Raw genomic sequence first — 12,457 nt, 5'->3', positions numbered from 1 at the left:
AAGCAAGCTTTACCGTACATTGAAAGATGGAGAAAACAACTGGAATGATAGGGTACTTTTAGGTGAAGTACTGAACTTGCTCTGGACCATTAGTAGAGATACATTTTGAGATATAGAGCACCTTTTTCAGGCCACAGATATCTGAAAAGTATTCATGCACATGCGCACGCGCACTCACACACTATAAAAAACTAACCAAAATATTGGTCATGTTTTCAATAATAGGAAAATACAGTCCCTGACAGAAGTTCTGTCGCTCATTCATGCTGAAGCACTCCCAAATGTTTTTTTGTTAAGAAAATAAATTGGCTTCACTGATGAAATATTGATCATTTAATGAACACAGAAAGGTCAGATTTTGGCACAACAAAAAGTTTTGTCTTGTCATATAATGCACCCAATCTTAGTTTACAGCCTCACCTGTGCTCACTAATTGATCAGTTAATTAGTGGGTGTGTATAAAAAAAAGAACTCCAGCACCCCAGACCTTCACTTGAACTGCAACTTCACCTCTGACAACACGCCAAAAATCAACCCTGCGACCAAAGCCTTGATTATCAAGAGGCCATAGACCAGATCCACTGCAGAGGTGGCTGGCACCTTTAACCCCTTAACGCTCAGCTCAGTAATAGTACGTCCTCGCAAGTAGCACGTTAGCGCTCAGCTCAGTACTATTACTGACCTGTAATAGCGCAGGCACAGCTTCTGTGCCTGCGCCATTACACCCGAAACTCGGCTGCGTTACAACTATGGTAAAGCTAGGATGGTAAAAACTATCCTAATGAAATTTCTGCCGAAATCCCTAAAGGTGCTCTTTGATTTCTGAGGACACCTATTGAGTCACGTTGCACAGAAGGGCCACATATTTGGATATTTCGACAAACTGCAGAATCGGAGAAATAAATATTATGGTATGTTTTGCTGTTAACCCCTTCTTTGTTACAGAAAAATGTGGTTTAAAATGGAAAATGTGCATAAAAAAAGTGACATTTGGAAAGTTCACCTCCATTTTGCATTAATTCCTTGAACAGTTTCAAAATGTGGTCATTTATGGGTATTTTCTATTATATAGGCCCCTCAAAGTCACTTCACAAGTAGAGATGAGCGAACATCGTTCGATCGAATACATATTCGATCGAATATCAGGCCATTCGAGGTATTCAACTCCAATCGAATACCACGAGGCAAATGCAGTAAAAATTTGTATCCCCTCCCACCTTCTCTGGCGCGTTTTTTGCACCAATAACTGTGCAGGGGAGGTGGGACAGGAACTACGACAACGGAGGCATCGAAAAAAAAAAAAAATCAGAAAAAGGAATTGGCAGCCGAAATCAGGTGACCTCCAATTTAGACGAATGGTCAATTTAATATTCGATTAATTTGGGACTGTGAACTATGTGACTGTGAGACAGGGACAGATGTACAGGCAGGGTTAGCTAGAGATTACCTTTATTTAGGGGGGAATGTTACTCACCCAGCTCTTTGGGGCTCTATCTGGTCGGGATCCCTGTCAGCTTGCGATGTGCACAAGCTGACTTTTTCCCATAGAAATGCATTGACCAGCGTTGATTGGACGAATTCCGTACAGACTACAGCATTCAGCCAGTCAATGCTGGTTCTGCCAGAGGAGGCGGAGTAAAGATCCGTCCACAGCAGTTTCCATTGTGGTCCGATCTCAGATGTAGTAGTGCTGACACAGCACTGCTACACGGAGAAGCAGCAGAGCTCAGCACACACAGAGATGCAGCAGAGCTGAGTGTGCAGTATGGTTCTGCGCACACTCAGCACTGCTACATCAGATGCAGCAGAGCTAAGTGTGCAGCAGGTTCAGCTGAACCCTGCTGCACACTCAGCTCTGCTGCATCGGACTACTACATCGGACACTGCTACATCGGGCCGTGCGCTATAATAGAGAGGCGGATGCCATAGAGGGATAGACGCTGGCACAGGTGCCGGGGCCTGAGACATCGCTGCCCTGCATGAAGCCAGCAGCGGGAGGAGCGATGCTGCTATTCCGCTCCTCCGTCCCCCCGCCGGGAATATCAGCATCGCTCCTGCCGCTGCTGGCTTCATGCAGGGCAGCGATGTTTCAGACCCCGGCACCTGTGCCGGCGTCTATCCCTCGCCGGCATCCGCCTCTCTATTACAGCGGATGCCGGGTCTGTATTACCGGCCCCATACCTGTAAAGTTGCAGGCCGGCTCCTGCGCAGGAGCCGACCTGTTCGGGTGAAAGCCGGGAGCCTAATGAAGGCTCCCAGGCCTGTCACTGCTATATTACCATTGCGGCTAGTCTATATGATATATGTGATATATATGCCTAACTTCAGAAATTGTGTTATGCCATCCTGATGAAGGGACCTTTATACTAGTCCCGAAAGCTCGATATGTCATCAAAAAACTTTTTAAGTTAGCCATTAAAAAAGGTATCAACTACAGAGGACTTCTCTCAAAAAATTTCTTTCATTTCATATCCACTGGCTAACACGGTACAAGGATATTTTTTCTTTTACATCCGTAATAGTAATATACAGAATGTCCCATAGACGGCAATACAGTTGTATTGCCGTCTATGGGACTTGCAATCAAATGACTGCAGGTTCAAGCCCCCCCGGGGGGGGGGGGGGGGGAATAAAATAGTAAAAAAAAAACAAAACAAAAAAAAAAAAACACTATGCGTCCCCGTACAGCTGCAGGGTTACCTGTCAATGTGGCCTTGCAGCTGTTGCAAAACTACAACTCCCATATATTAAATATTTTACCATTTTTTGCTTCAAATTTTTTTTTCCCTATTTTCCTCCTCTAAAACCTAGGTGCATCTTATAGTCCAGTGCGTCTTATAGTCCGAAAAATAACTCTGCCTTTCTCAGTGTTTGAGAGTGAAGGCTGGACTCTTTGGCTAGTCGGCCTTTTGTTTGCGGCTGATTCTGTGCATCTCTTTTTTTTTTTTTTGCTGTGTCCTGGGTTAATAGTATCAGCTGGGGCAAACATCTGAGGGTTGGTCTGATGAGTCAGCTCTGCAGGACTACCATCGTCCCTCCTTTTGCTGTGGCCTGGGTTAATAGTATCACCTGGAGCAAACAGGGGGATGCAGAGTTCTGAGTCCAGAATGAACTAAGGGCCTTCTTTTGGGCTCTGCACACTGGACCCCCCTTCTCCAGGGTTGGCCGGCTCGCTTTCAGCCCAACAGTTCCACCGCTGTCGCCTTTTTGACTCTCCAGGGCAGATCCAAGAGCCAGGTGGCTTTTCTGAGATCTCCTGTTTTAGCCACAAAGTTCTTCTGTACATAGACAGGTGCAGGGATCCTCAGGCGTTTGTGTCCGACGCTCTTGTAATTCCCTATTAGCCGTTTTCAGTTCTGTATCTGTTCCTCCCTCTTCCTTCCTTCCTCAGGGTTTCAGGGAACTCAGGGTCCTGCCATCCTGGTAGCTCCAGACTGGCCTCGTCTGGCTAGTACACAGACCTCATGCTTCTGTTGGCAGACGCCCTGGCTTGCTCCTCTGCAGGACCTATCCACCCCACATTACGTTAGCTACGTTTGACGATGAGGCCTATGATCAAGGCCAGGGAGCCTCAGTCAGCTAAAATTTTCCATCACACGTGGTAGTCTTATGTCCGCTGGTGCAGAACTGTAGATTGTCGTGTTTTTCCTTTTCTTTGCCCAGGATCCTGACGTTCTTCAGTTTGGGTTGGATCAGGGTCTTGACTTCTCTCTGAAAGGTCAGATATCTGCGCTTCCTTTCTTTTCCAGTAGGCCCTGGTTTTCCTTGCTCAAGTAAAGACCTTTTTTCCAGGGTATGGCTCATTGTGTCCCTCCTTCCGGCTTCCAGTTGTTCCTTGATATCTTTATCTCGGTCTTGAGGAACTTCACGATCCTCCCTTGAGCCTCTAAACCAAGGCTCTCCGTTTTCTATTTGGAAGATGGTTTTTTACTTGTTGCAGGGTTCTGAGCTGGTAGCTTGCCGTGCCAGTCTCCCTTCTTGGTTCTTCACAGGACAGGGTGTTTCTTCGTTCTCCACCATCTTTTCTTCTAAGGTGGCATCCTCTATTCTCATCAATGAGGATATTGTCTTACCGTCTTTTTGTCCGGAACCTTTTTCGGCGCTGTGATGCTTTTTTTTTTTTTATCTTCCAGAGAAGCTTTAGCAGGGGCTTGCCGTTTCCAGGGTGTCCATCTCTAGATGGATTCGGTCTGTCATTAGGAAGCCTTTCGGCTAAAGGGTAGTGATTCGCCCTTCCGTGTAGGGGCTCATGCTACCAGGCTTCTGTTTTGCTGGTCTGCAAAGCTGTTTCCTGGGCTTCGGTACACATTTTAACTAAATTTTACCAGATCTTTTCTGTCTTTGCCAATGCCAGTTGGTCGGAGGGTTCTGCAAGCGGCAGTGCGCCGATTGTTCGCAGGACTGTCTCTTTTTCCCTCCCTTGGGGACTGCTTTTGGACATCCCAAGGTCCTGTGTCCCCCCCCCCCCCCCGTGAAATAGGCAAGAAAAAGGGATTTTTGTGTACTCACCTGTAAAATCCTTTTCTAGTTGGGGTTTTTTATTTCTTTACAAATTTAGGTTTGTTGGTGGTTGTTGGTTCCATATTCATGTTCTTGCTTTTAGACTCTCTCCTACTGCTGTGGTACAAAACTGCCTGAGTGTACTGTCAGTGAGAGGGTATAGCCTGTGTGGGCAGAGCCAACTGCCTTCTTTTTCCTAGTGTCCGCCTCCTTGTGACCAGGTCTATACCCAAGGTGCTGTGTCCCCCAGTGAAACAACGAGAAAAGGATTTTACAGGTGAGTACACAAAAATCCCTTTTTTCAAATGTCCACTGTCGCTCCTTGCATTTCGTGCACTGCCATGTGCCCAAAAACATCAGTTTATACCCACATGTGGGAAATTTCCTAAATACACAGATAGCTCACTGCCTCACAGCAGGGTCATCTACAACCAGATTTACTCCCTGATCTTTCCCCTAATATTAGGGGAACATAAGGTGGGGGTCATATGCTGCACTGTGGTTCAACACATCTGATTATTCGTTTTGCTCAGGTTCTATAAACAACTTTTTTTGCAAGAAAGGGTATGTTTTGATATACCACTCTTCTTTTTTCTTTTCTTCCCTGTGAAATTTAATCCTAATGGAGTGGATTGGTCTAGAACGGGGATAGGCAACCTTTTTTGTGTGGCATGCCGATTTAAATTAAAAAAAATCAAAGATGAGCTCCTTTGAGTACCCTGCAATAATTTTATTACTGTTGACACCTACACTAAAGTCATATGGCACAAACCATAACATAGGGATGCTGTCATACTGTGCTCCAGTTGTTTATTTATTATTGTTTATTTATATAGCACCATTAATTCCATGGTTCTTTACATTTGATGGTTTACACACATTACACAAAATATATAAATATAATACTAACAATGACTGACTGGCACAGTGGGATAGAGGGACCTGCCTCAATGGCTTATAGTCTATGAAGGGAGAGGGATAGAGACAGAAGGTGAGGGTAGAGACTGTTCAGATGGTGCTGTGCTGACAGTAGTATTATTGAAAGTTGTAGGCCTTCCTGAATAGGTGACAAACCCAAAACAATCTCAATACTAGATAACAAAGATACCCGCAAAAACTCAAAGCACCAACTAAGTATCACTGTATAAACAACACAAAAAATTCTTTTAATTTTAAATCTAAATTTATTGTTACAAAAATGTTTTTAATTGTAAAAAAATGGTATCAGGAAAACACAAACACATAAAAACATTTAAAAAACACACAACAAGAGTGGAGGTCGCACTGGACTGAGCAGCTCCGCAGGTGTATAATCTGCTAGTGGTGTAGGGGATGAGAACAGCCACAATTAATGTGTGTATAGAGAGGCCCGGTATTTTGTATATATAAATGTAAATAGGCTCCTATTGCTCACAATATCACAAGATCAGGGCACTTGATTGAAAAAAATATCTGTAGCATTGCAAAGATCATACCCACATCACCACTATATAGCAAGAGCATATAAGGAAACAGAACCAATGTAAAGTTACACAAACATGCCAGTATTACATAAGCTAACCTACATAAGACAAAATGTGAAACATAAACCACTGCTCACCAGCTGCGACCTCCACTCTGAGCCCCGACGGACCGTTTCGCCCCTGCTTCTTCAGGGGGCTACCCTGAAGAAGCAGGGGCGAAACGGTCCGTCGGGGCTCAGAGTGGAGGTCGCAGCTGGTGAGCAGTGGTTTATGTTTATGCTTCACATTTTGTCTTATGTAGGTTAGCTTATGTAATACTGGCATGTTTGTGTAACTTTACATTGGTTCTTCAATTTAACGAGGGATACAGTAATCTTCCAGAAGTGAAGCAAGGGTCCCAACCCGTCTTGTAATATAAAGAAGAACTTCACGTTTTGTTAGTGTCAAGTTTTTTATTCTTAGTAAAGTCAAGTGAACGTTTTCGGTCCCATGGACCTTCATCAGACTCTGTTCATATAGGAGTAATCGTATCCCGTAAATACGGTGAAAGCCAAGAGAGGATAGGCACTCCAAACCAGTCTCCAGGAGACCGGACCGTGCCCGCAGTAGATAACAAGGGATCGTTACAAAGTAACTACGCAGTATGTCAGCGCTTAGAGTAAAGCCTATGGCTAAAGAATGGCGCGAGATTCTTTAGCCATAGGCTTTACTCTAAGCGCTGACATACTGCGTAGTTACTTTGTAACGATCCCTTGTTATCTACTGCGGGCACGGTCCGGTCTCCTGGAGACTGGTTTGGAGTGCCTATTCTCTCTTGGCATTCACCGTATTTACGGGATACGATTACTCCTATATGAACAGAGTCTGATGAAGGTCCATGGGACCAAAAACGTTCACTTGACTTTACTAAGAATAAAAAACTTGACACTAACAAAACGTGAAGTTCTTCTTTATTTTACATTGGTTCTGTTACCTTATATGCTCTTGCTATATAGTGGTGATGTGGGTATGATCTTTGCAATGCTACAGATATTTTTTCAATCAAGTGCCCTGATCTTGTGATATTGTGAGCAATAGGAGCCTATTTACATTTATATATACAAAATACTGGGCCTCTCTATACACACATTAATTGTGGCTGTTCTCATCCCCTACACCACTAGCAGATTATACACCTGCTGGAGCTGCTCAGTCCAGTGCGACCTGCACTCTTGTTGTGTGTTTTTTAAATGTTTTTATGTGTTTGTGTTTTCCTGATACCATTTTTTACAATTAAAAACATTTTTGTAACAATAAATTTAGATTTAAAATGAAAAGAATTTTTTGTGTTATTTATACATTGATACTTAGTTGGTGCTTCCTGAATAGGTGAGTCTTCAGGGCCTTCTTGAAGCTTGTGATTGTGGGGATCAGTCTTACGTGCGTTGGTAAGGAGTTTCAGAGTATGAGGGATGAAGAGAAATCTTGGAGACTGTTGTGTGAAGAGCGGATAAGATCAGCGGAGTAGGAGGTCTTTGGAGGATCTGAGGTTACATGTGGGCAGGTAGCAGGAGATTAGGTCAGAGATATATCAAGGGGACAGGTTGGGGATGGCTTTATATGTTAGTTAAGTAATGGGTAGCCAGTGACGGGATTGGCAGAGGGGAGCTGCTGATGAAGAACGGTGAGAAAGGTGTATTAAGTGAGCAGTACAGTTTAAGGTGGACTGGAGGAGGGCGAGAGTATTCACTGGAAAGCAATGGAGAAGGGTGTTACAGTAACCTGAGCAGGAGATTAGAAGATGGACTAGCATCTTTGCAGTTTCTGAGGTGAGGAAGGAGTGGATTTGATGGATATTCTTGAGTTGGAGGAGGTAGGAGGTGTTAAGGGTTTGATCGTGCGACTTGAAGGATAGGTCAGAGTTCAGGGCAACAGACCCTTGAGACAGGAATAAGGTATCATTAACTTTGATAGATGGGTTAGATACAGAGGCCGTACAAGGTGGGGTGAAGATGATGAACTCCATTTTCTCCATGTTGAGTTTGAGAAAGCAGGCTACGACTGCTAGACACTTTGGAACTCTGTACAGCAGAGAGGTAATGTCTGGTCCAGAGAGATATATTAGAGGGTCATCAGCATAGGTAATAGCAATGGTAATGAAAACCATGAGATTCTATGAGTTGGCCCAGGCCGAGGGTGTAGATAGAGAACAGGAGGGGTCCTAGGACGGAACCTTGGAGGACACCTACAGAAAGCTGGCATGGCGAGGAAGTGGTATGTGAGTAGGAGAAGCTGAATGTGTGTTTGGTGAGGTATGAGGAGATACAGGAAAGGGCCAGGTCTGAAATACCAAAGAATGAGAGCGTTTCTAACAAGAGGGAGTGGTTGACTGTGTCAAAGGCAGAGGAGAGGTCAAGGAGGAGGCTCATCTTTGTAGCAGGCAGGGTCCTTATGCTGTATACTGATGAGTTCCGCCTCCTGGGCTTCATTCATCCCTCAAATTAGTGGACAGAGAGGGCAAGAAAAGAAGGGGGAGCTCTTAGATCAGTCACTTCTTTTAAAGGGGCTCTATCAGCAAAATTATGCTGTATGAGCCCCACAAATGCGTGAAGGCTATTCAGGCACCGCAAATGTTATTTTAAATCTAAACCCCCTACCCCGTTTTAAAATCGACGTCCTCCTGTCCTGGTTCTTCCCTGTCTTGATCTTATGTTTTTCCGGCGGGTTGTGTTCAGATCCCGCACATGCGCAGTATTGCTCCCTCCGGAGCGCCATTTTTGTTGTAGTTCTAAGTACCCCTTAGAACTACGCAAGCGTACTGCGCATGCGCAGTACGCTCGTGAACTTCTTCATTCTGGAAGAAGATGAAGGCGGGGAAGAGGGAGGACAGGAGGGCATCACTGGAAGAAGAAAGAAGAGGAAGGCGTGACAGAAAGATGGCGTCAGACTGTGGAGGACCGCCCACCGTGCACGATAGGTATGATTTACTAATATATTTTTATGGTTTTATTTTTTTTTAAAGGCTATTCACGCATATGTGGGGCTCTTACAGCATAATTTTGCTGATAGAGCCCCTTTAATACATGCAGGTTCTGTGCTGGCTGCCGTGCCAGATAACTGTGCCTCTCATGCCACTCTTGGCACAAGTGCCAGGGGTTGCCGACCCCTGATCTAGAAGAAGACATGTCCAATAAATATAACCTATCAGATAAATTTTAACGAAACACAGTGAAGTAGAACAGGGAGATGCTGTACCTCTCTGCCAGAGGAAGCAGTACTGATTAATTCATTAAAAGAATTTTGAAGGAGCTTGAGAGTCTTTAGTTGATATTTGTAATATGGCTGAAAATTGGTTCTTGAGCCAGGTGTTTATTCTAATATTTGGAGTTTGAAGATTTTTTTGAAGGATTTTTTGTTTTACCTAAGATAAGAAAATTAGTTTTTTACCTCATGATTTATTTATTTTTTTCGCCTTCCTCTGAAACAACTTTGGTGAAAAGGCATTAGAACTAAAACACACATTGCAGATATATTCTAAGAAGAATTGGAAATATTATTTTCCCATCAGCTAAATCCACTACTTGGTTTGACTCAAAAACAAAACAAAAAAAAACCCTGCAGCTTCTGGCCTCATAGGGTTTTTATGGACTTGTAAGTTTGATGAGTAATACTTTGGTTAGGTCATCAGTTGAAGATTGGTGGGGTCCTGGGAACCCTGACTATCAGTTTGAACAGACCACAGCAGTGAAATAAACGAACTCTGGCTGTTTCACTTAAACCAATCACAGTGCCTTGCATAGTTTAATGGGATTCTATCATTAAAATCAAATTTTCTCTCAATTACACGTAGGAATAGCCTTAAGAAAGGCTATTCTTCTCCTACCTTTAGATGTCTTCGCCGCGCCGCCGTTCGGTAGAAGTCCTGGTTTTCCCTGTATGCAAATTAGTTCTCTTGCAGTACTGGGGGCGGTCCCCAATGCTGCGAGAGAAATCTCCAGCGCGCGTCCATCTTCTTCAGGAACGGCCTCTCTGCGTATCTTCTTCCGAATCTGGGTTCAAACTTCTACGCATGCACAGTCAGCTCTGCTGTCGGGACACCCCCAGTGCTGTTTGCGCGCTGGAGACTGCCCCCAGTGCTGCGAGAGAACTCATTTGCATACAGACGAAAACCGAGATTTCTACCGAACGTTGGAGCAGAGAAGACTAGCCTTTCTTAAGGCTATTCCTACGTGTGATCGAGAAAAAAAATGTGATTTTAATGATAGAATCCCTTTAAGGTAGTGTTTGGTTTTGCAGCTGTACCGCAGATGAATGTGATGTCACATGGCCTGTGCAGCAGAAGTGGTGTTCCTTCTGATCCATGTGACTTTTATCAGTCTTTGATAGGTCATCAACCCCTTTTACGTAGATCTTGTGTGTATTTTTTTCATCTTTAGATTAAAAAATTTTTACAGAAAGAGTTTAATTATTGTCTCTATATTCATGCTTGTTATTTTTCTTATTATATTCTCATTTTAGGTGAAAAATCTGTGAGGATTGAGCTGAACAAGTCATCGGATGGAGTCATGAAAGAAGTCTTATGAGATTTATGAACTAGCAGCACTTTTATTCTCTTTATGTATAAGACCCGAAACCAATATATCATATGCAGAAGAATTTCTTGCCAAGTTATGTTGTAAATAATGGTCAAGCTTATAATGACTATATGATGCACCAATAAACTTAAAGTAACTCACTGGTCTGTGCCAGTATTGCCAAAGGCTTTATGAAAAATATACTTAAAACACTCACACCTTTCATATTCTAGGTTTTATTTTTACTACATTGCCCTTTTTAATGAATTAGAAATAATGAAGGTTTTTATACATTGATCACACTTTTTAAGTGTATAATTTACACTTTCCATATATTATCCACTAGTGTATTTTGTGTACCCGTTTGTTAGATTCAGCTTACAATATGGTAATAGGGCTTTCTAGTGTCAGGTGGATGGTCTTAGGTTGATGCAGACAGTTAGGCATCGCCCATCTGACATCAGAGAACCTAATTAGCATGTGATGAACAGTGGGGGCTAGAGCAAAAAGGAATCTGTGCTGGAATCAGTGAATTGGCACCTATTTTAAGAAAACAAACAGTTAATATCAGGGGAGGTAGTGGAAGGTCCTCCCCGAATATCCCTGTGTTGCTTATTCTGATATGTTGTAAGGCATAAAAGAGTTGAGACTGCTGATGCTAGTGTACAATGCCCAGTAAGTGTTGTGCATTGGTTCTATTCATTAACATGCATATGACTAGTTAACAATACTTAATGGGTGTTATATGGTGACTTCAGCATTGTACCAACCAGTTATATCTCTATGTATGACAGCAACATTGGATGGACACGTCAAGCAGTACGCTACAAATCCAGTACATCTTTAATATATGAAAAATTTAGACCACAAATGTTTTCAGATTGTAAAATCCGAAAAGAGCTGCTGAATTATAGTAAATGTTTTCTTTGTTTGTGTACCTCACTTACAGAAATGAAATGTATATAGATAAGGATGTTTATAGATTATACATTAACTTACTGCTGAAGGAGTTTTATAGCTTTTACTGTTCAGAAATATACTAAGAATGAGGCTATACATTGCAGAAAAGCTGTGTCTTTTTTGTTGTTTTTTATTGCAGATTTTATAGAATTTTTTTTGAGCAAATAGCTTCAAGATGAATACGAGCACTTACATTGTTCACTTTTGTTAAATCTGTTTCTGGCTTCGACTCACAAACCAGCATAAGCTACAGCAAAAAAAAAAAAAACACGCAACTTTTCTGCAACACGTGTCCTCACACTAAAATTTTATTTTCTCTTAAACAGTAATTCTAAGGAATAGTTTTTGAGCCACTGATTGTGAAGAACTCTAGAATTAAAGTGGACCTTTCACCGATTTGGGCACAGGCATATCTATATACTACTGGAAAGCTGACAGTGCACTGAATTCAGTGCACTGTCGGCTTTCCCGATCTGTGCCCCAGGTAAAGAGCTATCCGTCCCGGTACCATAGCTCTTTACAGTCAGAAGGGCATTCCTGACAGTCTGTCAGGTACGTCCTTATTCACAGCAGTGCCTATCACGCTGTGCTGTGTGAGCGGGGAGGAACACCTCCCTCTCCCCCCCTCCCCCCCCCCCCCCCGATAATACTCATCTATGGACGAGCACTGTGAGCAGAGGGAGGGGGTGCTCCTTCCCACTCACACTGTACAGCGAGATAGGCGCTGCTGTGGAGAAGGACGTACCTGACTGACTGTCAGGAACGCCCTTCTGACTGTAAAGAGCTACGGTACCAACAGCTCTTTACCTGGGGCACAGATCGGGAAAGCCGACAGTGCGCTGAATAGAGCGCACTGTCAGCTTTCCAGCAGTATATAGAACTGCCTATGCCCAAATCGGTGAAAGGTCCTCTTTAAATTTTCACGTAAACTTGAAATGCCTACTTCGAGCTTCATTTGCCTTGTATTAGAAAAATGTAATT

At 43.2% G+C, this 12,457-nt stretch overlaps 1 protein-coding gene across 1 annotated transcript in view; it reads left to right on the top strand.

Moving 5' to 3' along the window:
- The window catches only part of EGLN1 (egl-9 family hypoxia inducible factor 1), a 79,789-nt gene extending 67,570 nt beyond the window's left edge, over positions 1–12,219 (top strand). Inside the window, exon 5 of the mRNA XM_075267795.1 lies at positions 10,461–12,219. Coding sequence (XP_075123896.1) covers positions 10,461–10,525 — 65 coding nt within the window. The 3' untranslated portion in view covers positions 10,526–12,219. The remainder of the gene's footprint in view (positions 1–10,460) is intronic.
- The last annotated feature ends 238 nt before the right edge of the window (positions 12,220–12,457 follow it).

The sequence above is a fragment of the Leptodactylus fuscus genome, chromosome 3 (genome assembly GCF_031893055.1).
Source record: "Leptodactylus fuscus isolate aLepFus1 chromosome 3, aLepFus1.hap2, whole genome shotgun sequence".
Taxonomy (NCBI): Eukaryota; Metazoa; Chordata; class Amphibia; order Anura; family Leptodactylidae; genus Leptodactylus; species Leptodactylus fuscus.
This window is presented reverse-complemented; position numbering and strand designations above follow the sequence as displayed.